At 45.1% G+C, this 26,065-nt stretch overlaps 1 protein-coding gene across 1 annotated transcript in view; it reads right to left on the bottom strand.

Moving 5' to 3' along the window:
• Positions 1-26,065, bottom strand: part of LOC139462225 (sushi, von Willebrand factor type A, EGF and pentraxin domain-containing protein 1-like) — a 39,228-nt gene that overhangs the window by 12,687 nt on the left and 476 nt on the right. Inside the window, exons 2-14 of the mRNA XM_071243819.1 lie at positions 25,470-25,671; positions 22,502-22,609; positions 7,962-8,091; positions 7,230-7,354; positions 6,693-6,884; positions 6,081-6,263; positions 5,006-5,260; positions 4,506-4,709; positions 3,260-3,469; positions 2,124-2,293; positions 1,318-1,609; positions 462-623; positions 18-179 (exon numbers count right to left, since the gene is read on the bottom strand). Of these exons, the coding sequence (XP_071099920.1) occupies positions 18-179; positions 462-623; positions 1,318-1,609; positions 2,124-2,293; positions 3,260-3,469; positions 4,506-4,709; positions 5,006-5,260; positions 6,081-6,263; positions 6,693-6,884; positions 7,230-7,354; positions 7,962-8,091; positions 22,502-22,609; positions 25,470-25,671 (2,395 nt within the window). The remainder of the gene's footprint in view (positions 1-17; positions 180-461; positions 624-1,317; positions 1,610-2,123; positions 2,294-3,259; positions 3,470-4,505; positions 4,710-5,005; positions 5,261-6,080; positions 6,264-6,692; positions 6,885-7,229; positions 7,355-7,961; positions 8,092-22,501; positions 22,610-25,469; positions 25,672-26,065) is intronic.

Raw genomic sequence — 26,065 nt, 5'->3', positions numbered from 1 at the left:
TGATATGCATTACGTACGTCTACAGGAGGTGACACTATCTGAGCCTTGAGACACTGTCGTCATGACGCCCATACAGGCTGAACACTCTGTAGAACCCACGTTGTCTGCATACTGCCCTTGACTGCACGGAGTGCAAGGCTCAACACCGTTTTCTGAGAAATGCCCAAGTTGACACTTGGCTGAAACACAAAAGGAATAAATTAATACCATTCTACCTTTTTAATAACACTGGTGTAGGGTTATTCTATACAAGGGGACACACGTTGCCCAGTCGTCTAAGCCGCTGCAATTCAAAATACAGAGTTGTGTCCCATCTTGGCGAATCTTGGTTTGCCGGTTTATGTTTCTAGGTTTGTCAGCGCCATTCCCGTGTTCGTGGGTTTCACCGAAATGGTAACCATGCTCATTTACTCTTTAACAGTATGTTTAGTCAAGATTTCAGAGGTCTTGAAAGAGCTTACGAAGACATCTATCAACGGTTGTAGTTTTATTTTGCAAAGTTGTTCTTCCATCAGGGCACTGGATACAGCCACGACCTTCAGCCTCGGGTTGGTAGGTTCCAATAGGACACTCTTTGCAGCTGTTGTCTCCCTCCGAGTAGTACAGACCTTCTCCGCATCCAACTGCAATTAGAAAAAATGCACTTAGAAACATATCGTATGATATACAATGGTGCATGCATCAGCTGTCAATCAAAATGTAAATATGTAAAAGCTGCTGAAGGGAAAGTAAAAACCACAAAATTGACCCAACTATAATCGTGGAAAACTAGTTTGGAGATGCCAAATTCATACTGCATTCATTTAGATATTTTGAGATAAGTTTGAGATGGGCCCTGTCATGACGCCCATGAACGCAGTTCCAGACAAGGCTGCAGGGTTTAGAAGCATTGAAGATGCACCAATGACATTGTAAAATTGTACGTATACGATTGTGAATTGGAATAAGAAAAGAAAAGAAAAAGAAAGAATACAAAACAACAAAACCCTGTAACCATAATGATAAGAAATCACAAGTCCATGATACGATTCCGACTACATCATGAGCATGTGTTTGTGAATCAATATTAAATAGTGATAGTACCAGGTGTTCGCTAAATTGCCTCACTTGTGGCACCCGCCATAAACACATGCAAAGGCAGGTCAAATGTAGGTGTAGAAATAACAAACATGCACTTTTGTACAGATACACTAAGAATAAAAATATTAATTATACCACAATAGCTCTATGTCCTCTTGTTGATGAGGCAATCTGAAAGGTCTGATTCTCCAATTAATGCACCTCTGTCTTAAATAGACTTAACCTTTATGTACTTACCACAGCTGTATGTGTTGTACGAAGGGAAGGTATCAAGTGGGCAATCCAGCTCAATCGTTGGCCTCTCTATCTCCATCACAGATCGGACTTCCTGATCGAGGTGTTGAAACATCTTGGAGTTGTTGCCCTTTATGTCCTCGGTAATATGGTTATACAGGTTCAGAAGAGTCTTCTCAGCATCCTTGAAGGTTTCTCTGGACACGTCGCCATCGAGGGAAAGGAGGATGTCAACTTTCACTGTCACACGAGTTTCTCGCTTTCGTCTTCCCTTATCAGAAGAGCCACAGGTCACCTTTCATTGGGAGAACAACAACAGAAGATATGATAGTTTTGTATTGTTGCTGAACGCCGCACTCAGCAATATACCATTTATATGACGTCCGCTTGAAGGTAATCGAGTCTGGACCAGACAAACCAGTGATTGATTATAAGAACAATGATCCACGGCGTTGGGTACATTGACAGGCTATCAACGAAGTCACCGAGCCTGACCACCCTATCCATGAAGACGCTTTTTACGATAACCATTTTTGTGTAAGAATCCTTACGCGCAGAATATGTGTGTGCCGGACATTAGCAGACAGACAAATATTAAGTGTTATATCACAGTATGAAAGTTTAATGTTTGAGAATAGATGCATATATAAAAAGGCGTTCACAACCTTGGTAATAGCGAATTGCGGAACTTAGTGCGTTTGTGTCGTAATGCTATGACTAGTTGACGTCAAAGTGAACAGCTACCCAGTATTGAAACACTTCAGAAAGGTATATATGAGAATGCTTCAATAACTGGTGATGCAGCTTACCTTCACATTGGCAATCGTCCTCCCTGATTGCCCGAGAGTTTCGCTGAAAGGGCTTTCCTTGAATGCGTTCAGGAAATTTGTTTTTATTTGATTCTGGGCAGATTCTTCCGTGCACGGACCATCGTAGTAGAACAGTACTGACATTATTGTGTCTCTGGGTCTGCGAGAGTCTGTGAATAATAAATCATATAGACACTTACAAAGATTGGTATGTATTGCTGTTTACCGCCGATGTCAGCAATTTTTCCACCTAATTGACTGTGATCTGTAAATATTAGAGTATGAACCAGAGAATCCATTGACATCATCGGTCCACGTAACTGGGAAACCAATTCGCTAAGCTCATCCATCCAATTAACTTTGTTGCCTTTTACCACAAGCAAAGGTTTGTGGGGACCTATACTCTTACATGGACTCCCCACGGATTTAACACTATTTCAGTTTGCGAAGTTGATTAGATCAAGTTAACGTTGTACATAACATTGCATTTACTAATGAAATACTACAAATGACATTATTCATGTTCATTGTTAGAGCAGTCATGTTCACGAGGAACTACCGACTTTTTAACCTTTTTCGTTGTTATTCTTTGAGGCGTGCTTCCCAGCAAATTTGGCTTGGCATTCACTTACATGTACACAGAATACAATGACATTGACATTCAGATTTTAATATACGAATCGACATGAAATAGGTCATGTGAATATAGATCTCGTTCGAGGATTCACTCACAACTAGGTCATGGCCATCTTGTATCAGTGTTGAGGATCAGGTAGGAAATACTGAGCTAAAATACTATACAGCAACCAGTCTGAAGACATATCATGGTTAAAATAGTGACAACTATTGCAAGAGTGTGTCGAGACCGGATTGTGTGTTCGACACAACCGGGATTTGTTCGACACGTCCGAGTTCGAGACAGTGTATTAAGAAAATCAAAGTTCATCAGTATATGCACGTTTTACAATGAACCTGTTTTGTTGACTAACTGGTTTATCTTTCTTCAAAACCAGAAACAACTATTAGCATAAAGAAATACATTTGTAGAAGGTTTGTCAAGATACATGTATATTGATGACGATGGAGCATGTAGTGCATAAATAAATAAGATGTTGGTAGAACGATGAAATTCTTACTTGTACACGGTGGTAGTTCTTGAATAGCACGCAGACCAATCTTCCAGTCTCCAGATTCCCCACATACCATTAATTTTCCAAAATGTGCTGTAGACCTTGTGAGGTCAGTTCCCTTCATGCACTGCATCTGACAGAAATGGCCATCTTCCCAAAGGTCACACGCCAGAGCTCCGTTGGTAGGTGGTGATAATTCTCGGCAGGTGTTGAAGACTGAAATCAAGTTATCATTCCTCGGTCAGGCGCTTTGTTTTTCATTTGCTTATGAATGACGAATGGCCTCCCTGTCAGCTGACTGAATGAACAGGTTCAATGACTCGTACTTGTTTGGAATAACATATTTTCACATCATCTTTGAAAAACATCAAAGTTGTGAAGGCTGGTTGGTTTGTTTGTTCTTTAACGCAGTATTTCAGCTATATGACGGCGGTATGTAAATAATCGTATCTGGACGAGACAATCCAGTGATTAATATCATGATCATCGATCCACGCAATTGGGATCGATGACATGCATCAACCAAGTCAGCGAGCCTGCCCATCCGATCCAGTCAGTCGCCTCTTACGGCCAAATGCTGGTGTTGCTATAATATTCCTCGGGGTGAAGGGGAAGCTGATTATTGTGATGCACTCTTTCAGAGGGTGTTTTGCCACTCTGAATCTTTATGCATGGATAAAGTATTAAACAGATTAGGCTGAAAGGGAATTGGCAAACACTATCCTTAAAATGTTAGCCTGGGTGTGGTGCGGTGCGGTGCGGTACGGTACGGTGCGGTGTAGCATATATCCAATGTAATGTTTGCTTACACAAATGGTTTATATTCGAATCTAAAGTTCAAAAGATGTCCATGTAAATAATGAAATCAATGACCAATATACGTAGAAATAAAATGTCCTTCAACATATAATCTGAATCCGATCGAAGTGGACAAACAAGATCACGTTTAACAGGTTCCAGCCTTGTAATTGAGGTAATGACACCATCAATAAGCCTTTCGTGAAAGGAAGTCATCAAGTGATACACAAAGGCGGGAAGACCCAAAGTAACACGACTAAGCTAAAGTTCGTTCAAATGGATTTCCTTTTTTGGCAGATGACACCAGTGATATAAGTACTTATACATGCTTGTATAGAAAACCCAGCGATGTTAAACATTATGATTGCACGCTAATTTATACATTGTTATGGGATTAAGCAGCTTTTGTAATGACCGCTCGTTGACTAACCCTAAAATGTAGAGGTATACTTACAGCTGCAGTAGGGTTGTTTAGACATGTGCCAGTAAGGGTAGGCAAGTCCATTATCAGAGTTGGCTAATTCACACGTGGTGGCCTTTGCACCTTCTAAGACGTAGTTACCAGTACAGCTGAAGGAGCATGTAGACCCGTGCCGGTACCCCTCGGGACAGTCCACTCTCATGTAGGGGAGCGGGTACTGGGCGAAACACTTCAGTTCTGAAGATATGGGCATTCTTTTGTACATGTGTAGATATGTAATTCTAAATGTTCTAAACTTCTGTGTATGGTGATAAAAAAGATAAAAACAAATGCATGTCAATATTATATTTCATAGAGAAATGAAAGAAAAATAATATTGTTGCTTACAATATGTTAAGGTCACTAACTGGTATCAATACCGGATTTATTTCCGAACACAACATTTGCCCGCGGATTAAACTGTTCACAACGTGTGTTTAATGTCTTGGAAGGTTATTAGAAGCCTTCTTTCAATGGCCTCCGTTCTGTGTTACCTTTTACAACGACCTTGAACTTGCATTCCCTGGCCTTATTTCCGGCGCTGTCCGCTGCTGTGTAAACAATTTCATATACACCCACGGGATGGTAGTCTGTGTTAGATATGCCAGATGTCTGTCTGGGTGTGATGGACTCCCGACTGTTGTCTGTGACTGCGGGGACGTCCCAGTCCACTAACGCCAGGGAGGAGCTCCTTTCTGTGAAATACGTCTTAACGCTTGGGCAGCTGGTGAACTTTGGTGGTTCGGAATCTGAAGCATACACAAAGATGACACCTTGTGGATTTCTGGTGGTAAACAGCAACGGTGATTGCGTGTCATCGAACCCTGGTGACGTTTATCGTTGCTCATGATATCAATAACCTGTGTAGATTTCGGCAAAGCGCACCGGTCCCCAGCAACATATGCTTTCCATAAGAGGAGACCAAATGGATCGACTGATCAGGCTCGCTGACTGGATTGTTTGTTTGTTTGTTGTTTAACGCCACACTCAGCAATTTTCCAGCTATATGACGGCGGTCTGTAAATAATCGAGTCTTGACCAGACAATCAAGTGATTGACATCTCAGCATCGATCCATGCAATTGGGATACGATGACATGCATCAACCAAGTCAGCGGCCTGACCACCCTATCCCGTTAGTCGAATCCCAAGACAAAGTCGCCTTTTACGGCAAGCATGGGTTGCTGAAGACCTATGATAACCCGGATCTTCATGGTGGCTGGCTTGATTGATTGCGTGCCATTGTATCCATTTGCGTGGTTCGATGTTCATTATTGTCCCGCCTAGACTCGATTTCTTACAGACCGCCGTCATATAGCTGTAATATTGCTGACTGCGGCGTATAAACAACAAAAGAACGAAAAATATTACTAATCACTGGAGCTGTTATACTACTTTGAGAGACTTTCCACAACAAACACACGTACACAAAAATACGTGTACTCCCAGGTAAGACACGTTACAACCGTAACATCTGAATAATGATCCCAGAAAATGCATTAGAAATTTAATTATATATATTATATATTATAAATATTATTATGTCAAGCGGTATTCCAAACACACTCACCTACACATTCTGGAATTGCACCTCGCCACTGACCATCATATGCACATACTCGGACACGTGACTTTCTAGGTTTGACGTCATATCCGGTTTTGCACATGTAGGAACACGCACTCTTGAAGTGAGTGCCATCAGTGCACGTAAACGTGGCATCCGGTGCAAGGGATTGAGGTGGACACGTGGCAGCTGAAATGTGGATTAATGAGGGCACATGGATACGAAATATATATTTGGTTCACACCATATGTCGATATATTGAGCATAAATGGACTTACATGTGTATGTGGGCATTTTCTGTTGGTCAAGTATTATCGTGTTTATGAGGCGCCGTTTTACCATTTATTTCCTATTCTATTCTACATCAGTTTAAGATACCTACTTAGCATTTATGATTGTATCCTCCTGATGCAACTTAGAAAATATTTTCATTTAGTTAACTTAAAGCCTTTATAATTGTTGTATTTGCAAGTAACATAATCTGCCTTACTTTTGGTTAGAATGAATCATGCACAATATTAAACTATTTTAACAGGTCATGGAAAATGTGCTCTTCAAACATCTTGGAATATAAATACTTTGATCATAATCAAGGCCAATGATTGGTGTGACGCTTACTTTCACAGGCTGGCTCTACCGCAGTTGACCAATGGCCATTCTGCTTGCATTCTCTGTGCTTTGAACCCTTTATCTTGTAACCATAGTAACAGCCGTAGTTGCAGTTGGTACCGTAGACGAAATCGGCGCTGGGATGGCAGACATAGTAGCCGTTCTTGAAGGTCTTGTTTGGCCCAGGCGAACATCTGATAGCTGAGTTGAAAAATAATGATGATTGGAGATCGTTGATACCGCAATGATTATGGCGCACAAAGTCTTTTATACTGTTTTAACTTAAAAGAAACCCAGCAGAATGCAGTTCTACTGACACATAGGGATCAACCTTGGATATTCTCAAACCATTCAGCACCCACTACACGAGTTACTTTCGTGCATGTCAACCTTGGGATAATTTTTTTTTTCAAAGATTATTGATTTACTTTTGTTAAAAACTAAGAAGTCTTAACTCTTAGTGCATGGTTGATCTGTGCGTATCAATTCAACTTTCACCTTCACCACTGCAGATGATTGTTTTCTGAAAGCATGCGTAGAACTCACTTGTGACAGTGACCGTCATCACACAGGACCCCATGTTCCCAGCTCTGTCTCTGGCTGTGTATGTGATTGACGTCCTCCCTTCACCAAACAAGTAGCCGGACTGCTTTCTGCTCGCTCGTTTGGCTCTGTGTCATGGACAAAAGTATCAATGGCCTTCGTTCAATCGTTATGTTTGTACCAGGGCGTGGAGTCATCCAGCAAATGACATCTTTACCTTGTCAGCTTGCTGACGGGGTTAACCTCCATAGTCTTGTGGACATGGCGTCCGTCTTTGGATCAGAATGAACGTGGTTCGAATCCCATCATAAGACTCACAACGCCCAACGTTGTGCTCAGCAGGTTCATAGCACATTTGGGCAATATAAATCTCAGTGCCCTCCATATGTATATTCGGCCCGGGACGTGCCTTTCTATTGACGGATCTGTTCGTAGCAGGGCTTTGAGTCATCCCACTGATGATATCCTTTAATTGTCAACTTGCTGAACGGGTTAACCATTTTTGCCATATGGACAAGGCTTCCGACCTCAGAATCGGAAACGTTATGACCGCTACAAGTTCATACATGATTTTGTATAACTTGGCATATAACACACGTGTCAAGTGACAAGCCAAGTGCCCCTGGTCTCGAAACATTGATAGATACGCATTTCAAGGTGTAGCAAGTAGTACGTAAATAAAGAAGATCATGGAATTTGTGTGAGAGAACCAACAACGATAATAGTTTCTCTTACGCAACAGCTCCATCTTTGCTGTCGTAGGCTGACGCATCGCCGTCGTTCCAGTAGACCTTGGTACTTGTCTGGATGGGATCGGAGAACGTATGGATATCCATGGGGCAGGTAACTACAGGAGGAGAGCGGTCTGCAAATGTAACAAAGAACATTATATCTCTAGTAAGCAGTTGACTCATTCTCTTCCTGCATGTTTTATTCATGCATATCTCATACCACGTAATATAATACCAAGTTAGTAACCGTGCGCTGATGTTTTGGACAGAAAATCTACATCAATCTGTGGTGATCTACGGCGGTCTGGAACAGTCTACAGCGAGCGGTCTGTGGCGGGTTGGGAGTTCCAATTATCCAAATGTGTCACTGGGGCCTCTTGCTCCAGTTTCCGACATGAGACCCAGCAACTGTATTACGTCACATACACTTCATAAATGTTTTCCCTTGTGTCGAGAAATGTCATTGCGAACGTCTGGCCCAATAGCTAGTTCTATGTTCAAAGTGGCGTGGTCTTGAAGTGATAATGGCAGTATAAATGAATAATGGTGGCGCGAAAGTGCCTCGGTAGTAGCTTGAATTGCGTCTATTCTCAAAACGTTTTTCTCGAAAGTATCTCGAAAATGAGTTAGATTAAAGGTCACATCAGCAAGGTCATATTTCGATGTCGAAATTGGAGCAATAACCTGAAGATAATGTCACAAAAGTTGTGCGAGCCGCATTAGTGTTGTGACAGTTTTGGCAGAACTTCGTGAAACTAGGTGAAGATACTTATGAAATGTCATGTATTCAAATGTATTACCTACTGCAGCAATGATACCGCATACAGACCCATACCACGCAGTTTGTACCACATGTTAAAAATACAATATGATATCGAGCAATCTGTCATAAAGTTTCACGGGTGGCGTCTGACTGTTATGTAATGTGATATTCACATGACGGTCACCAAACTGTGACATGACGCAGCGGTCAAGGTCAAGGTCAATCTGTGTGTAGCCTCAACAGAACCCCATACTGAATAAGTACCAGGCTTTGCACATATTCAGTAAATGAATGGAAAATGTCAGTTACGTTAATCCTCCAATAGCATATCAGTATGACGTTAATTGAACATTCAATGCCCACTTGGGCCCGTGGTGTTGATGTCACGGACCAGAGCTAAAACAAGTGATAAAAAGTGAGACAGTGCGTCTCTGTGGGAAATATACCTGAATCAGATACTGGAACTGTTTGACTGTGTTCAGGCCAATTATGACCGAATGACAATAATTTGTGTTTTATCTAAATCAACAGTTACAGTACTCTTTTATACCACTGTATGACAGTTACTTGCAAGCTGCTGTTCTCTGCTCATCGGACATTCAATAAACCATAATTTGTCAGATTTCATGTACTAAGTTAAGGCTCACGGCGCTACATCATTATTAACAACTTTGAATCAGTGAGGATAAGAATTTATGGATGAACAACTTCTTTATTACAATTAAGAGCGACGTTTCGGTGTAGGTTCTAACACTGTTATCAGACCACATCCGTGACAACCCAAGCCACAACATCCAGTGGGAGAGAGTCACAACCCTCGCCACCAACCTCAAAGACTTCAAGATCAGGAAACTACAAGAAGCCATCAACATCAAAAGACTTCAGCCCTCAATCAACCGTGACCAAGGCTATTACATACCCCTGGCGTACCATCAACTCATCAAAGACCCCAATCAGCCATAATCCCGTTGTTTACATTACTGGCTTCATCCTTTGTATCATGGCACTGACTTCACCCATGGTCATCATCACTGCCCTTGTGTGTACACAGCAGGCTTCGCTACTCCAGTATATCTACCCTACTGTATAAACATTGCCTCCTACGTGTATATATACTTGCTTACTGCACTCTGTAAATCACTTGCTTGATAACGGTGTTAGAACCTACACCAAAACGTGGCTCTTAATTGTAATAAAGAAGTTGTTCATCCATAAATTCTTATCCTTACTTAGTACTCCAACTTCTAAATGCCTATGAAAGAAGTTTGAATCAGTGTGCACTCAAAAGCCACTCGATTCCCTGTGGAGTATACAAATCTAACCTGCCGTATGGGATGCCAGAAGGTTTACAGCCGCATCACCATCTCTTCCTGCCGTGTAGATATTAACTGCAGGGTGGACAGAGGAATGTTCTAACAAGTCTCTAATGAGACACCACAGTGAGGGCCAGGAACAAAGCCCTTGATATGCTCAGTAGTCAAGCTGTCAAACACGGTCACCCATCGAGGTATCAGTCCCAGTAGTTGAGGGCATACGTAAGAGGGCATTTTGGGTTATGCGCGCGCATCCAAGATTGTGGCACTTCCGGTTCCGGGGGAGGGGTGTGTGTGCCTCCAAGAGGGGGGCACTTCCGGTTCCGGGGGACGGGTGTGTGTGCCTCCAAGAGGGGGGCACTTCCGGTTCCGAGGGAGGCATCCCCCATCCAAGATGGTGGCGGGAAGGTGGGAAGAGGGAGGAGGAGGTGGGTTCTTTTTTTTGTTTAATTTGGTGGTGGTGATGGTGGAGAGGGTACTCAAAGCAAGGATGAAAGCGATCTTTCGAGAGAGATGGGTGGCCCTGAAAAGTCCGTTTGGAGGAAGATGATGAAAAAACGGGAGCGGGAATAGCACGCTGCAGTGAAAGCAGAACATGCGATCGGTGCCACGTCTTTAGCGGTCTGGGCTTTCTGCATCGGCCACGCCTCAAACAAAGTGACCCTGCTTTCAAAAGATTGATGACCTGGCAACGTCGGCGCCGGCTGCGGCGGCTGCGGCGGCTTATCATCACAACCATTCGTACACTTAAACCACAGATGAATCTTGGATTCATAAGCATCCGTCAGCTCAGTCACCATGGTTCCCTCACACGTATTCATACTACTCTCTCTCTCTCTGCCATTTTCTTGATGCGATGATTTTTCACAAGTTACTCCACTCGAGTGGTTTCCCTCTTGATAGGAGAGTGACCGGATTGAACATCGCTGCACAGTGATTGGAACAACACGCTGTGCACTGATTGGTCTAACACGCGTCGCAATAGTTGGTCCGTTCTGCTGCCCAGCTTGAGACTCGACTTTTCCAAAACGGAGCGACCCTTGTGTTTCTTTTCCATAGGAAATGGATTTTACCATGGGAGAGAACGCACAACCAGAGGGCAGAACAGGCGAGCGCGCCTTCTGATTGGTCCACAATCCAAGTGTCTGATTGGTCAGATGTTCTGATCAATCGGAGACCTGAACAGACCCTGCGTGACCTTCTGATTGGTTGACAACCCAAGCGTCTTTTTGGCCAGATTTGGGGAAGGTTTGTCTATAAATAAAGGAGGACGCACCCAAGGGGGCAGCAGCAAGCCTAGGCAAATGAAAACATGACAGTACCCTCTCAAGCAATTCCCTTTCAAAGCGTCGGCAACGTCCATCACCCAAGAAGGAGGGGGAGGAGGATGAGGAGGAGACGGAGGCGAAAAGAACACCCCACCCATCTCACCCTAGAAAGATCATTTATACAATTGCTCATTACATGCGAGGGTATGATCTGCAGGGTATGATCTGCACTTGACCATGAAGGGCATGCTTGCATCCGGTGAAACCCCCAACCAAGATTTGGAGTAGGCTACATATTTTACAGCTTGGATTTCCTACCCTGGGCACGGAAAACATTTCCATAGACCTTTGAACTGAATGAACTGAAGAAAGGGTATTTTCCTCACTTGTTCAATTCCGAAGCCAACAAGACCTACCGAGCTCCCTATCCATCAGCCGACATGTACGATCCCGATAGCATGTCTCCAACGGAACACACCAACTTCCTCCAGTGGCATACAAAGAAAGTTCAAGATGGAGCCTTGTTTGATTTGCAGGAAGAATTCTTACCCTACTGCCAGAGTGATGTCGATATTTTGAGACGTGGATGCGCTAACTTCCAACAGAACTTCATCAGGACGGGTCCATGGATCCTTTTGTAGAGACACTCCCTGCACTCAGCATGAAAACCTTCCGAAAACATGATCTAAAACCCAAAACCAAAGCCATTCTTCCACCTCAAGGCTACCAACCCAAGAGAAAATATTCCCAGGCCTGTATGTACTGGTTATGTTATCTCATGGAGACCGACCCCGAACTGCACATCCAGCACGCCAAGAATGGAGGTGAAAAGATGTTCAGTGTGGAGAGGGTAAACATTGTTACAATGTGGATGGCTATGATCCAGCGACAGGCATCGTCTATGAATTCATGTGTTGTTTCTGGCATGGGTGCCACTACTGTTACAAGGAGCAACATGGAGAACCTTATGCTGGCCTGGGCACGTTGATGGGAGCATGTCATACCGTCAACTATCGCCTGGGTCTCTTGAACCAACACCCTGATGTGAAGCATATAGTCACCCTGTGGGAATGTGAATTTGAAGCCCAGCAATGGTCAGACCCAGCTTTGCATACTTTCTTGCAGGGACACCACTGTTCCAACCTACCTGGGCCGCTGAACCCTCGCCTTCTATGCAGGACAAACCAATGCCACCTAATTATGCTACGAGGCCCAAGAAGGTGAAACCCGACCATTCTTCATCAACCCCCAGTGGAGACGTTGTTTGATCTGAAGGGTCTTATCCAATGTCATGTCCTACCCTCGACACAGCTCTGCCATCAGCTACTGCCCTACAGATTGGGTGGAAAACTGCTCTTTCCTTTGTGCTGCACGTGTACCGATGCCCAGTCAGAGACGCCCTGCGAGCACATGGATGAAGAGAGGTCTTCGGTGGGCACGTACGCCCATGAAGCCGTGGAGAAGTATGGCTACAAAGTGCTTCATATCTACGAAGATTGGCATTTTGACACCTTTGAGAAGTATGACCCCAACACCCAGGAAGGAGGACTCTTTGCCTCCTATATCTACCATTTTTTTCAAGCTTAAGCTCGAAGCCAGCGGATACCCCGAGGGATTTACCAATCACGATGCTTACATCAAGGAGATCTATGGGAATGAAAGCATCCGGTTGGACAAGGACAAAATCAAGAAGAATCCAGGACTCCGTGCTCATGCCAAGTTCTGTCTTAATTTCTCTCTGGGGCAAGTTCGGACAGCGCTTAGACTATAGTCAGTCCGTCTATATGAACGAACCTGCCCAGTACTTTTGAGAGATGAACGAAATACCATCGACGATATCACCGTCATCAACGAACATATGGTGGAGGTGACCTATACTCGCAATGAAGAATTCCAAACCCCTCATCCTCATTTCAATCCTGCTGTGGCTGCTTGGGTCACCGCACAACCGCTTCTCTAGCTGTACGAGACCCTCAGCCTGTTGGGTCGCAGGGAATATATACTTCGACATGGACAGTGTCATTTACACCATCAAGACGTTTGTGTCATGAAGTCCCAAAAACTATGCCTTTTAGTTAATGAAGCCAAGACCTGATGGAACGTGCAGCACGGTCTGCAAAGTGCGAGGGTTCACCTTGAATTACAGAAACCAACAGCACCTCAACTTTGACACCATGAAAGGACTGATTATGGGACAACGACCTGGGGAGGAGGTGAAGAAAATCACAATGAATTACCCCAATCAGATCATTTGTAAAGCATGGAAACGATCTTGTGACCCAACCCACCAGAAAAGACTACCACACTGTTTACAACAAGCGACGCATCGTCTTCGGCAAAATCACAGGCCTACCTGTAGACACGCTCCCCTTTCAGTAAAGAGACTAGATAATTTTTTCATGATGTTCCTCACGCTGTGTTGGCTGTTGGCGTTTTATCTGGAAGACTGATGTGTTCGGAGAGACTAGCATGCCCTGCTCACTTCCATCTGTGAAGCTATGAACCCATGGACCAAAAGTGGATCCATATACACCACCTTGAGAGACAGGATCAAAATCTGACCAACGAGACACTGAGGTTTTGGACCAATCAGAGACCGTCACCGCCCTTGACGCCCCTCTGATTGGTCGAAAAGCCGTTGTGCTTTCTCTCCCATGGTACAAGCCTGACCCTATGGAAAACGGGTGCGCCACACGGGGTGCCGTTTTGGGAGGGGGACAAGTAAGAGGGCGTTGTAAACCATGAACATCAAAGTCTGATGACAGATGCCGATCATCGTGAAATGGCCGACATCATGGAGGAGCGGTTAGCTCTACATGAACAGATGATGAGATCGAGCTGCTTGTAGGCCGCTTCCTATGACACTCTTCCTATACGTGAGAGTGTAAAGGCCATTTTTCATTACCTCCGGGGTATGCCATTTGGATACCCACCATGGGTACTGAACCTTCATCCACAACAACAACAGCAACCACACCCGCAGCAGCAAAGGCAGCAACCAAACCCGCAGCAGCAACCACACCAAGAGCAGCAGCGGCAGTAGCAACAGGAACAACAGCCTCAGCAGTATTTGCAGCAGCGGTAGAAGCAGCAGGAACAACACCCTCAGCAACACTCGCCGCAGGACTACACTTAGCGGCAGAACGCTGCAAAAAAGCAGAAGCATTTTACCTAGCAACAACACCTGTAGAAGCAGAAGCAGCAGGAGAACTCGTCTCAGCACTATACACAGTGTCAGTAGCAGCAAAAACAGCAACACCTACAGCAGTAGAAGCAGCAACAGCACTCATCACGCGCTTGAGCAGACCTGCAGCACTTGTCACAGCAACTGCAACGGAAGAAGCAGCATTCTTCGCAGCCCCAGCAGCCGCAGCAGCATCAAATGAAGAAAAAGATGTGACAACACACTCACTAGCCACAGGACTACACTAGCGGCAAACGCAGAGAAAAGAAACTGTGTGGTGACTGTGACGAGGGTTGTCATCCACTTTTTTCGCATTGTATGGCATTGTTTGCTTTGTTTGCATTGTTCCCCTTGTTTCTAAGTTGAAGTTGTTATTGTTCATCATTAAACAGTGATTGATTGAAGTGACTCTTTGTGTCTTGATTGATCTCAAGTCTGATAGGGTGCCAAACCAAGGGTAGAGGCTGAGTTAAGATGTCAGTTACCTGGTGTCAGTCATCCCGAACACAGGAGGATGACGTCTCATGACCTCCCCTTTGACTCTACATCACCCTTTTATGATGTTCATTGCGGGACCCACAGGATCTGGAAAAAGTTCCTTTGTGAAATCATGTATTGAGCAGATGCATCGCCCCGAGGTGTTTGATATGCCACCCCATCGGATGATGTGGGTGTACAGCGAATGGCAACTGCTCCATCATGAGCTGGAAGAGATGGCAGACCGTTTAGGGGTCACTCTTGAGATTGTGCACAGCATGAAAGAAGCGGATTGTGACTTACCTGTAAAAGGGATGGCTCCGCATTGGCTGGTCATCAATGATTTGCTGGGCGACAATGAGAAAGAATAAGAAACGGAAGTGCTGCGATGGTTCACCAAGAAAAGACATCACCTAAACACATCCGTGCTGTATCTCACTCAGAACATGTTTGCTCAATCACCACAACATCGCACCATTAGTCTGAATGTTCACCACATGGACCTCTTTAAAATCCGAGAGATGAATCGCAGATCGACAGTCTGGCTCGCCATGTGACGCCACCCAAGAGCCTTACACTTACCTGTTCTTGGACTTGAAGCCCACCACGTTGCAAGACCATTGCGTACGTGCCCGCCTGTTTTTGAGATCAGAGATACCAATCGTGTAAGTGCCGAACCTATGATATGAGAAGAGGAGACTTTCATAAAAGCAGGCGAACCCCCTCACGATGAAGATGGAAACAGACTCATCCTACGAAAGGAAAGAACAAAGACCAAGAGATGGTCATGAATGATCTCTATGACATGGTCTACACCCCCTTATCGCTACGGGGACTTGTGTCCTCTGCACTTCAGAAGAAGAATCCTCCACCACAAGGCCCGTCTCACTCTGCAATGGTACCCATGAACATGCATCATCAGCAGCAGCCACCACCACATCCTTAACCATCATCAGCACCCTCACCACCACCCCACAAAGAAGAAGAATACGTCCCCACAAAAGAAGAGAAAAGATAAGAGACTGTCTATGTTTCAAAGGAAGAAACCGACTTTTGCAGTGCTTTACAATCGTCGTGCGGAACCTGAGAGCAGGATGCGTCCCCTTGAAAGCTCAACAAAGGGCATGGTTGCAGAGACATAAAGATACCCTGACTAAAATTGTCAATCCACGTATAGCTATGGATCAACGCCTTGGCTACCTGATACAGTGCAGCAGCAGTGGAATACTTGCTGGGGTCTTGACACGAATCCTGTTGCAATGGCAACATCATCAAGCACCTCTCCTACAAAAACAGGATTGCTGACCTACAACATCGACGACGACGTCAACGGAAGCCAAAAAGAAGGCCAAAAGAGTAAAGGATTCAAATATCTGCTGTGGGTGATCGATGTGCTTTCAAAGATGGCATGGGTGCAACCCCTGAAGGCCAGGAACAGTTCTGCTTTGACCGAAGGTTTTCAAACCTTGCGGATGTAACAAGCCAAAGGCTGACTACCTGCTCAATTGCAAACAGACAAAGGCAAGGAATTTGTCAACCGCCCTTTTGAGGCTTTCATGACAAAGCATGGCATTCATTTCTACATAAGTCAAAATCCTGAAACGAAAGCAGTCGTGGTGGAACGCTGAAAATAATATGTGGCGATACTTTACTCAGCATGGGACCAGGCGCTATTTGAAAGTCTTACCCCAGTTGGTCAAGTCATACAACCATCGTGTGCATCGGACCATTGGTCAGCAACCTGAGGACGTCCTCCCAGGAGATCCACTGTCAGAAATTCGGGTGTTAGACTACATTGAGGAACAACAACAATGACAATGGCAGCAGCACAAACGGAAAACAACACCCCAAAGACTGACGTCCCCCAAGAAAAGATCCTGCTCCTCCTCTCTTTTACGTCTGAACAACCCCAACTGCACCATGGAACTGTTAACAGTGGACCGTCTGGTGGAAGGGAGAACACCTCCTGCGTATCAGATCAAAGATGATCATGATGAAGTCCTCAAAGGAACCTTTTACCCTGAAGAAATACAGCCCATCTTGAAAACAGATGATGTCTATGCCATGGATCACGTGGTGAAAAGACGTCTAGGACCGAAACAGGGTCTTCGCGACATTGTCCAGCCACCCTGCCAGTTTTAATTCATGGATCCCTGCAGGTCATTTACAGATAAAATAAGGAGCCTGCAGTCACTCAGGCTCATTCAGAGGGTGGGCATACGCGATGACACAACCTCCACCATCACCACCACCACCACCACCACCACCACCACCACCACCACTGCCTCCACCCCTGCAGAGAAGCTTCTTGGCCAGCGTGGGTACCGATGAACCTCCCCTTGCTGCTGCTGCTGCTACACCACGACATCCCCAGCGTCGACACTCCCCTTAGTGTTGTTTTGGCGTGATGTTACCCCGCAGATCATGGTGATATATGGCATGATCATCATGAGCATGGTTCAGTTGGCCTTGGATCATGGAGCGAAACAGTTGTGGACAGCCCTGCTCTCCAGTTATACATGGGATACATACTTCCACCACCCACCTTGACCGCCTCACCAGACATCCCCACGACACTTACCAGAAGACTTCAACCTGATACCTCATCCACCCAGAGTTTACTACCCTAGTTCACGACCATGTCATGTCTGCCACTTTTTTAAACAAGACTTTTACATGACCCTGCCCAGTGATGCCTCCATGGACATCTATCAAAACAACACCGTTCATATGTATGAAATCAAGTTGCTTTATCCTCTGCATCTGGATCGCCAACAGTGGGAGGTGGGTATCAGCGAAAATCACTTTCAGATGACATGGTACAACGTCGCTCCACCCTTTGACTGGTTTGCACTGAAACTCTCGCTGCAAAAAATCCCTTGTGTATGAAAGCGCAGGGAGCCACAGACACAGTATGGAGCCATCCATTACGAAAGCAAAAAGATTCCTCTAAAGATTTGGTGAAAACCCTCAACTGTTTGATTCAGGAACATATTACGGGGGTCTTGAAAGAGCAGTCCTCAGACAGCGTCCAAAGTGATGGCAGACTGTTTGTCATTGCTGCCAGTTATCCCCAAGATAGTCTACATTTTGACATACTTGGAGATGGAAAGGTACGAATCAAAGCCCCTGAAGAAGTAGCACTCCATTTGGGTGGATCACTCTATTCCACAGAAGTGATCATCCCAAGTCCACTTTCGAGAATGCTCGGTGAGATGGACTATAAAACCTACACAGAGACGCCCTTTCACTTGAGTGCCTTGACCCAGTGGCAAGTGGGGGCTACTATTCCCTTGGTAGGTGGCTATGTGGCAATCACAGGTGATACAAAAGCGAATCGTCTATCAGGATTTGATACTGTGTACCTGGTCGAAGATCAAATTGTGGGCAATAGGATTGCTCCATTGCTGATCCACATGCCCATGTCAAAGAAGATGAATCAAGACAGTGTGGTGATTAAAAGCCCTTAGCACATTCGCTACCTTGGACTGCGCCATGGTTCCTTTGATTAAACTCTATATCATTGATGACGCGGGACGACCCGTGTCATTTCAAATGGGGAAAGCCATTGTGACACTTCACTTCAGACGTCGCCGCTAACACCAAAGCAACATGTTGGGACATGCGTTGGTACATCAGATGGATTGAGGACAGTTCGGACAGGGTGGGAGTGACATCAAAGTATACAAAGGACTGTATCATCAATGTGGCAGTTGCGTCAGAGGTATCTTGAAGATCGCGTTGCCTTTCCTTAAATGTGCTGGAACATCGGTGCTCAAGATGGGTTAAAAGATCCTACCCGGGTTGGTGAGTGATGTGGTTGCAGGCAAACACAAATGGTCAGAGATCCTGAAACATCCTGGAACAGCAGCCCTGATGGATGTCTTGGGTCCGCAAGACCCCCTAAAAGATGTAAACCCATCCCTACCCCTCAGCGTAAAAGGAAAAGAAGAAGGGTTTAAAGGTCAGTCCTCATCAGACTTTCAACCTGACCAGACGTCCTTCAAGGCAGAGCAAGGGAGGAACATCCATCCATCCATTCCTCCATCATCATGATGCACCAAGATGCTTGCGAATGTTCAAAGGCCCAGTTGGATCTCCTTACTGTACCCCCGGTGTCCACCTCCATGTAAAGGGGGTCAGTGGATTCGCTATAGTCCCTTGGCGCCACCCTCTGTGGCAGGACCACTCCAGTTAAGCATTTCCAATCCCATGAACGTTTAGATTGATTTGAAACAGTGTAACCTGAGAGTATGTCTACGCGTGACGAAAGAAGATGCATTCCCTGTTTAGTGAAGTGCGGGTGCAAGTGGGACACAATCAGTTGAAGATCAAACCTTCCATGCGCACTTACCCTTACATAGCCTACTTGATAACCCTTCTGAGTTATGGTAAAGGTGCCAAACCATCTCACCTTCAATGTCCTGGATGGTTCGCCGACAATGCTGGTAAAATGGACGCCTTCAATCCTAATGCACATGCGGATGCAAGAAACACGGGCGTCAGAACGCTAGCTCTGTGTGATCTTGTCGTGCCCACCAAAGAATTGGAACTGACAGGACGTCTACACTTTGACCTGTTTCTACAAGACCGTTATCTGCTAGATGGTGTCCTATGAAACTGGAATTGCTACAAAATTGGATCTTACCCCAGACCATAGTGCTGATGAAGGCATCAACTATTCTCGACACACTGGCAAGTTGGGTTTGGAAGTCCAGTTTGGACAGACTGTCGAGAACCAGGTCACCCTCATCTGCTATGAGGAATACGAAAATGTTCTGGAAATCGATCGTTTCCGGAATGCTATGATGGTACAAAAAAGACAGACGGTCATGCCACATTTTTTTTCTCCCTCCTACAATGAACCACTCTGGTTGTGCACCTTGGATTTAGAAGCCATCGTGGCTGAGGACGAACCACTTCATACTTTCTACTGAGGCACCCTGGCCAGAGATGACTTTGCCGGACTGGGATGGCAACAGGATGACCACTTTTACCCTAAAGCCTACATGGTCAACACAGATTCAAGTGATCAACCTGGCACACACTGGGTGAGCATCTACCGTCAAGCTCCTGGATCCATGGAAATGATGGATAGCTATGGACTGTATTCATTACCCTTGTTTAAAGAGACTTTGAATCGCATGGGTCAGATGGAACAACGATGGAATACATGGCTCTTACAACATCAATACAGCACGTTGTGTGGGGCGTCCTGGCTCTACATGCTGATGCCACGGTATTAGAATGGTTTCATACCAAAGTGTCTACCTCGGTTCCTGTGGATGAGATGCCTGCCTTTCGACTGAGTGCACAAACGCGTCTCATACATCAAAAGAACCAACCTTTCTGCCCTTATTGACCTGACACTTGTTCACTGCGTTTTAGGAATGTACATACGTTCACACCCAAGAAGCAAAAAAAAAAAAGAAAAAAAGAAAAAAAAGTTCCTGTTCATAAAAATCACAGTACGCCCCCTCATCCTGTGACTTTTGTTGTTTATATTGGTTCATGTGAGTGGGGATTAAAAATAAGTGTTGTGTTGACTTTTTAGGATGAGAATCGACATGCACACCCGAGGAAAAAAACAGGATCGACATCTGACCAATCAGAATCTGGGTTGTTGACCAATCAGAGGATGCCCTCACCCTGTTCGGGTCCGATTGGTCGAACCAGGGGTTGTGCTTTCTCTCCCATGGTGAAATCCATTTCCTATGGAAAAGAAACACAAGGGTTGGGCCGATTTGGAAAACAAGGGCTCAGGCCAGGTGCCGGAACGGACCAATCAGCGTGCTGCGTTTTGGACCAATCAGCGCACCGCGTGTCGAACCAATCAGCATGTAGCGATGTTTGATCCGGTCCCTCTCCTATAAAAACGGATCCCTCGAGTGGAGTCAGTGTCACTTGTGAATGGTCCTCTTTGTGAATGACTGACATGCCAGGAACTATGCAGACATCCCGGCAACAAGCTCCCCTGTCTAATTCCCCGAAAAAGGAGGAGGAAAAAAGACTCCCCGGCGCCAATGGACCCCCAAGGCTGCTCCTCAGAGCTCTCCGACTCCCCCTTCCTCTTGAGAGGAAAAGACACCCTACCCGGCAACAGAGGATCAGAGCACTCCGATTGTCTCCTCTTGAGAAGAAGATTCTCTCGGCTGCTCGTCAGGGCGCCCCGCCACCCTCCCTTGGAGAAGGAGGAGGAGGAAAAAGCTCCCCGACAACGGATCCCCAAGGCTGCCGCACCTCAAAAGCATCCCGAATAGAGGAGGTATTAAGATCCATATCCTGACCTCTCCACCACACCCAAAAGAGCCAGCAGCATCACAGGGGACACCATGACTTAGTTTTCAACTCTTTGGTCGTTGGCCACCCTGCTGCTACGACTGAGAGCCACAGCCTAGAAAGCGAGGATGACGTTCCGGTTTCCCGTTCCTGTTCCTGTTCCTGTTCCAGTTCCAGTTTCCGTTCCTGTTTCTCATTCCAGTTTCACTTTGACGGCCCTTATCTTCACACTCAACATTTCAAAGTCACCTTGGTAAAAGGTATTCGTTTTCATCATCAGATCATGCAATTCTAACTGATGATCAATGATTTCGTAGCGGGCTTCGTGTTTTTTATCTTCTTCTTCTTCTCCTGAAGGATCGCTTTCATCCTTGCTTTGACTACCCTCTCCACCATCACCACCACCAAACCAAACCAAAACAAAGAACCCACCTCCTCCTCCCTCTTCCTGCCTTCCTGCCTTGGATGGGGGATGCCCCCCCTCGGAACCGGAAGTGCTGCCCTCTTGGAGGCACACACACCCCTCCCCCGGAATCTGAAGTGCCGCCATCTTGGATGCGCGCGCATTACTCACAATGCACTCTTCGCGCATGCGCAAAACCACTTCCGGATCTGTAGCGCTGCTTACAACTTCTAGTCACTAAGATGACACACTTACAGCATACCGAGTAGGAAGATGTCGTGTTCGGATTCTGTCACTATCTTTAGGAGGCGGAAGGTATGGGTTGTTTCAGTTTCTGGGGTGGTCACGTATGTGCAGTGCAGAAGGGGACAGTCTCAGGTATCCTCCACCTTCTGAGGTCAGCCATGGCTTTCTGGGAGTCTTGTGAGCTCTTGACTAGGGGGGGGGGGGGGGGGTCGTCTAAGGCGCCGCGATTCGCTGTGCAGAGCTGCGTCCCTTGGGCACGCCAGAAACCTATGATTGTGGGTTCGAATCCCGGTTCGCCCCGATTATGTTTCTAGGTTTGTCAGCACCATACCCGTGCTCGTGGGTTTCATCGAAGTGGTAAACGTCTGAGACCTGCATCACTTCGGGCTTTCCTCCCACATTAAGCTGATACGCCGCGATATAACTGGAATATTGTTAAAAGCGGCGCTAAACCCAACTCACTCACTCACTCACTCTTGACTAGGGAGGGAGGGAGGGGGGGGGGGGAGGTGTTAGTGCTGATAATCCTGGTTACAGGACAGGACAAACAGTGACTATTTGAGGATATCGATGTATTTTGCCAGCATGAATGTACTAGAGACTCATATTACCTGGAGGAGGGCCTGGTCTTTTGAACGAAAAGATGATCCCAATTATTATTGGTATGAAAAACCAACGTTTTCGACGACGCTTTGGTAACACCTGGACATCTTTCTGACCTAGAAGAGAATATTTCAATTATTATTACAAGGTCATAATTTATCAATCAGACTTTGGGAAATGTGGTGATTCGACCCGTGAAGATCCGGAAAAGCACAGGTCTTCAGCAACCCATGCTTGCTGTAAAAGGCGATCATGCTTGTCGTAAGAGGGAGGTCAGGCTCGCTGACTTGGTTGAAGCATGGCATCGATCCCAATTCGGTGAATCGATGCTCAGGATATCAATCACTGGATTGTCTGGTCTAGACGCGATTACTTACAGACCATATAGCTGGAATATTGCTGATTGAGGCGTTAAACACCAAACAAACAAAATGTAGTGATACACGTGTTTGGGACACTCAGTTTTGTATATGCAATGGCTGAGAGTGAGTTTTTACAACCATGTTACTAAAATATGGTATTCAGTAAACATACTATGTTATGAAATCAGTGACACTGAAGCTTCTATTGGCGCTTTGTGATATGTGTATTTATCAGTGTGTAAATACTCAACCGCAAAAGAAACGCAAGTCAAGCTTGTTGTTTTTTAAATGCATAAAATGGTTATTTGTGAAACGAAATGTATACAAACGTAAAGGACGCATATAAGAAACACTGTTCAGTATTTACTTCATTCGTGTTGAGCACGTCGCAGGAACGCAATAGTTTCGTTTCGTTTTACGTTGTTTGCATGTACAGCGCAAATCATATGCAAAATGTGTGCATTTTCCCTCTTGTTACAAGCGACCACATAAATACAAACACCGAAAATTTCATACTTGACTCCAGAGAGGGGTTGCCATTGGGATGCTACAGGCCGGATCAACGTCAACTGCAGTGGGGGGGGGGGGGGGGGGGGGGGGCACTTTGGGTGTCATGTGTCTACCATCACCAGATTGGGCGCAAGGCATCAACAGACATGCAGCTCCAAGACTGGCCTCGTTCTGTACGACCGAGGGTCACCACTCCAGCACATGACCATTACATTTGGGTGACAAATCTGCGTGGCCGACAGAGACAAGCAACACAGACAGCTGCAACCATTCCAGGTCCACGTAATCCCATGTCATCCTGACACAGTTCGTCGTTGTCCTTACGTCGGGCCCATACTGACTCAACGTCAGCGTCAACAACGTCTGCATTGGGCCAAACAGCACCTGCGTTGGCGACGTCAACAATGGTAACACGTTATCTTCTCAGACGAATCAAGGTTCAACCTTTCTCACGCTGATGCAGCATCAGAGTGTGGAGACGACGTTATGAGCGTTACGAAGTACTGTGTTTTACAGGTCGACCGGTGGGGAGGAGGAAGCATCATGGCGTGCGTGTAACTGCTGTCGTGTACAGGGCTGATGTTCTTCATAATCACGTCAGACCTTTCCTCCTAGGTCAACCTCAACTCAAGGTGTTTCAGCAAGACCACGCTCGTCCCCATACAGCACGGGTCTATATGGACGTCCTCAGAGTGAATAACATTCCTGTGATGCCCTACCCGTCTTTGTGACCGGACATAGCGCCAATTGAGCATTGTTATGACGTAAATTGTAATAAAAAGGTAAATTGTAATACTTGCAGCAAATTGTAATAATTTTGACGTAAATTGTAATAACAACGTAACTAGTAATAAAAATTGACGTAAATTGTAATAATCTCAACTTGCGGTAAAATGTAATAACCTGTTACGTAAATTGTAATAACCTTATAACTTTAGTGTCAAAGGCGTTAAATGACTAGAACCTATCCTTGTCAGGGTTGGTACAGGGTTTATCGTACAATCGTCATTAAAGTATGGGTGTGGGGGAGGATTGAGGTCGTTATCGTACATTGTTGTATAATTATATGTATATATAAACGCATTGGAATTTCATTTCTATGGTTGTCCAGAAGAGGATTAAATACTAGAATGAACTTAGTTTTCTTATTTATTTGAGAAATACTCTGTGTGTTTTGTACTTAATTGTAATATATCCTATTGACGATTTTCATCATAATTGTTCATATTGAAGCTAATGGAATCATATTTCATTTGGTAAAGTAGGTAGTAATATACACAATGGAATAATTATAACGTCACAAACTTACACAAATATATTGATGTGTAAATGTGGAAAGTCTGACTTTTACTGACTTACAATTATTGTTATTACAATTTACGTCAAAATTATTACAATTTGCTGCAAGTATTACAATTTACCTTTTTATTACAATTTACGTCGTAACAAGCATGTCTTGGACGACATTGGTTGACGTGTAAAGGCTGCAAGGCAGCCACATACACTTCAGGAACTGAAAGCCTTTTTGGATGCGGGAATGGAACGGGATTCGTCAAGCCTTCTTCAAAAGACTTATATACTCAATGAGACGGCGAAGTGCGGCCTGTATCGCAGCTAACGAAGGCCACACAAGATATTGATGGACACCTGTTATTTTTCGTTTTTGGGGGTACCCTGTTTTCGGGTGGATTTTTCAATAAACACGGATGGTTGTCATCAACGCCTATTTGTTATCAAATGTTTTCTTCGTGACCATTTCTTAATATTATCTATATATCTTATATAAACGTTATCCGCATTTTAAGAACAACTTGCGTTTCTTTTTCGTTTGAGTATATATCTACCCTTTTATGATCAAACTGGAAGACACAACGCTATATGGTAGAGGGCACAATTGGCCTAGTCGCATAAAATACCACAATTCGCTGTGCAGAGTTTCGTCCCTTAGGCGTGCCCGAAACCTATGATCCGAATCCCGATTAGCCCTGGTTAGGTTTCTAATTTTGCCAGCACCTTACTCGTTTTATGATTCACGCAATATGTGTCATAGGACACCATATGTCTTTTCGAGTTTCCATCAGATTGAGATTTATGTTATATTTACCTTTGCATAGATTTGGTGTCATATGCCAGATTCCGTCATCACAGACCAGGAACCGTAACTTTGCATCCTCAAGGCAAGTAACTCTGCATGTACTACGGCTTGCCAGACTGGAGTGCTGGTTGAATGGTATTTCGTGGCCTGCTGGATCAATGCAGTACTTGACAGAGATGGGGAGACGGTCAGCTGTCAGACTGCAGGTGCGCTGAAGCAGAGCGAGTCAGGTGGATGTAACGCCGCTTTGATCAATACTTTGTGCTTACAATGATTATAATCAGGAAGAATATTGGATTCGATACAAACTACAGGGTGTTGCATTTGGCACGACTAAGTCACCACCTCTTGGGGATTCCGGGTTAGAATTGGTGGCGACTAACGGATCGGGTGGTCAAGTTCGCTGCCTTGGTTGATGCATTTCATCGTATCCATATTGCGTGGATCGAAGCTGTCAACTGGTCCAGATTCGATTAAATATAAGACCGCCGCCATATAGCTGGAGCATTGCTGAGTGCGGCGTTAAACAATAAACAAACAAACAAACATTCATAATGCTCAAAATGTGAATCACTGGGGTCCCGTTCCACAAAGTCATCTTTGAG

This window comes from Haliotis cracherodii, unplaced genomic scaffold, assembly GCF_022045235.1.
Source record: "Haliotis cracherodii isolate W230 unplaced genomic scaffold, xgHalCrac1.p SCAF_15, whole genome shotgun sequence".
Lineage (NCBI taxonomy): Eukaryota > Metazoa > Mollusca > Gastropoda > Lepetellida > Haliotidae > Haliotis > Haliotis cracherodii.
This window is presented reverse-complemented; position numbering and strand designations above follow the sequence as displayed.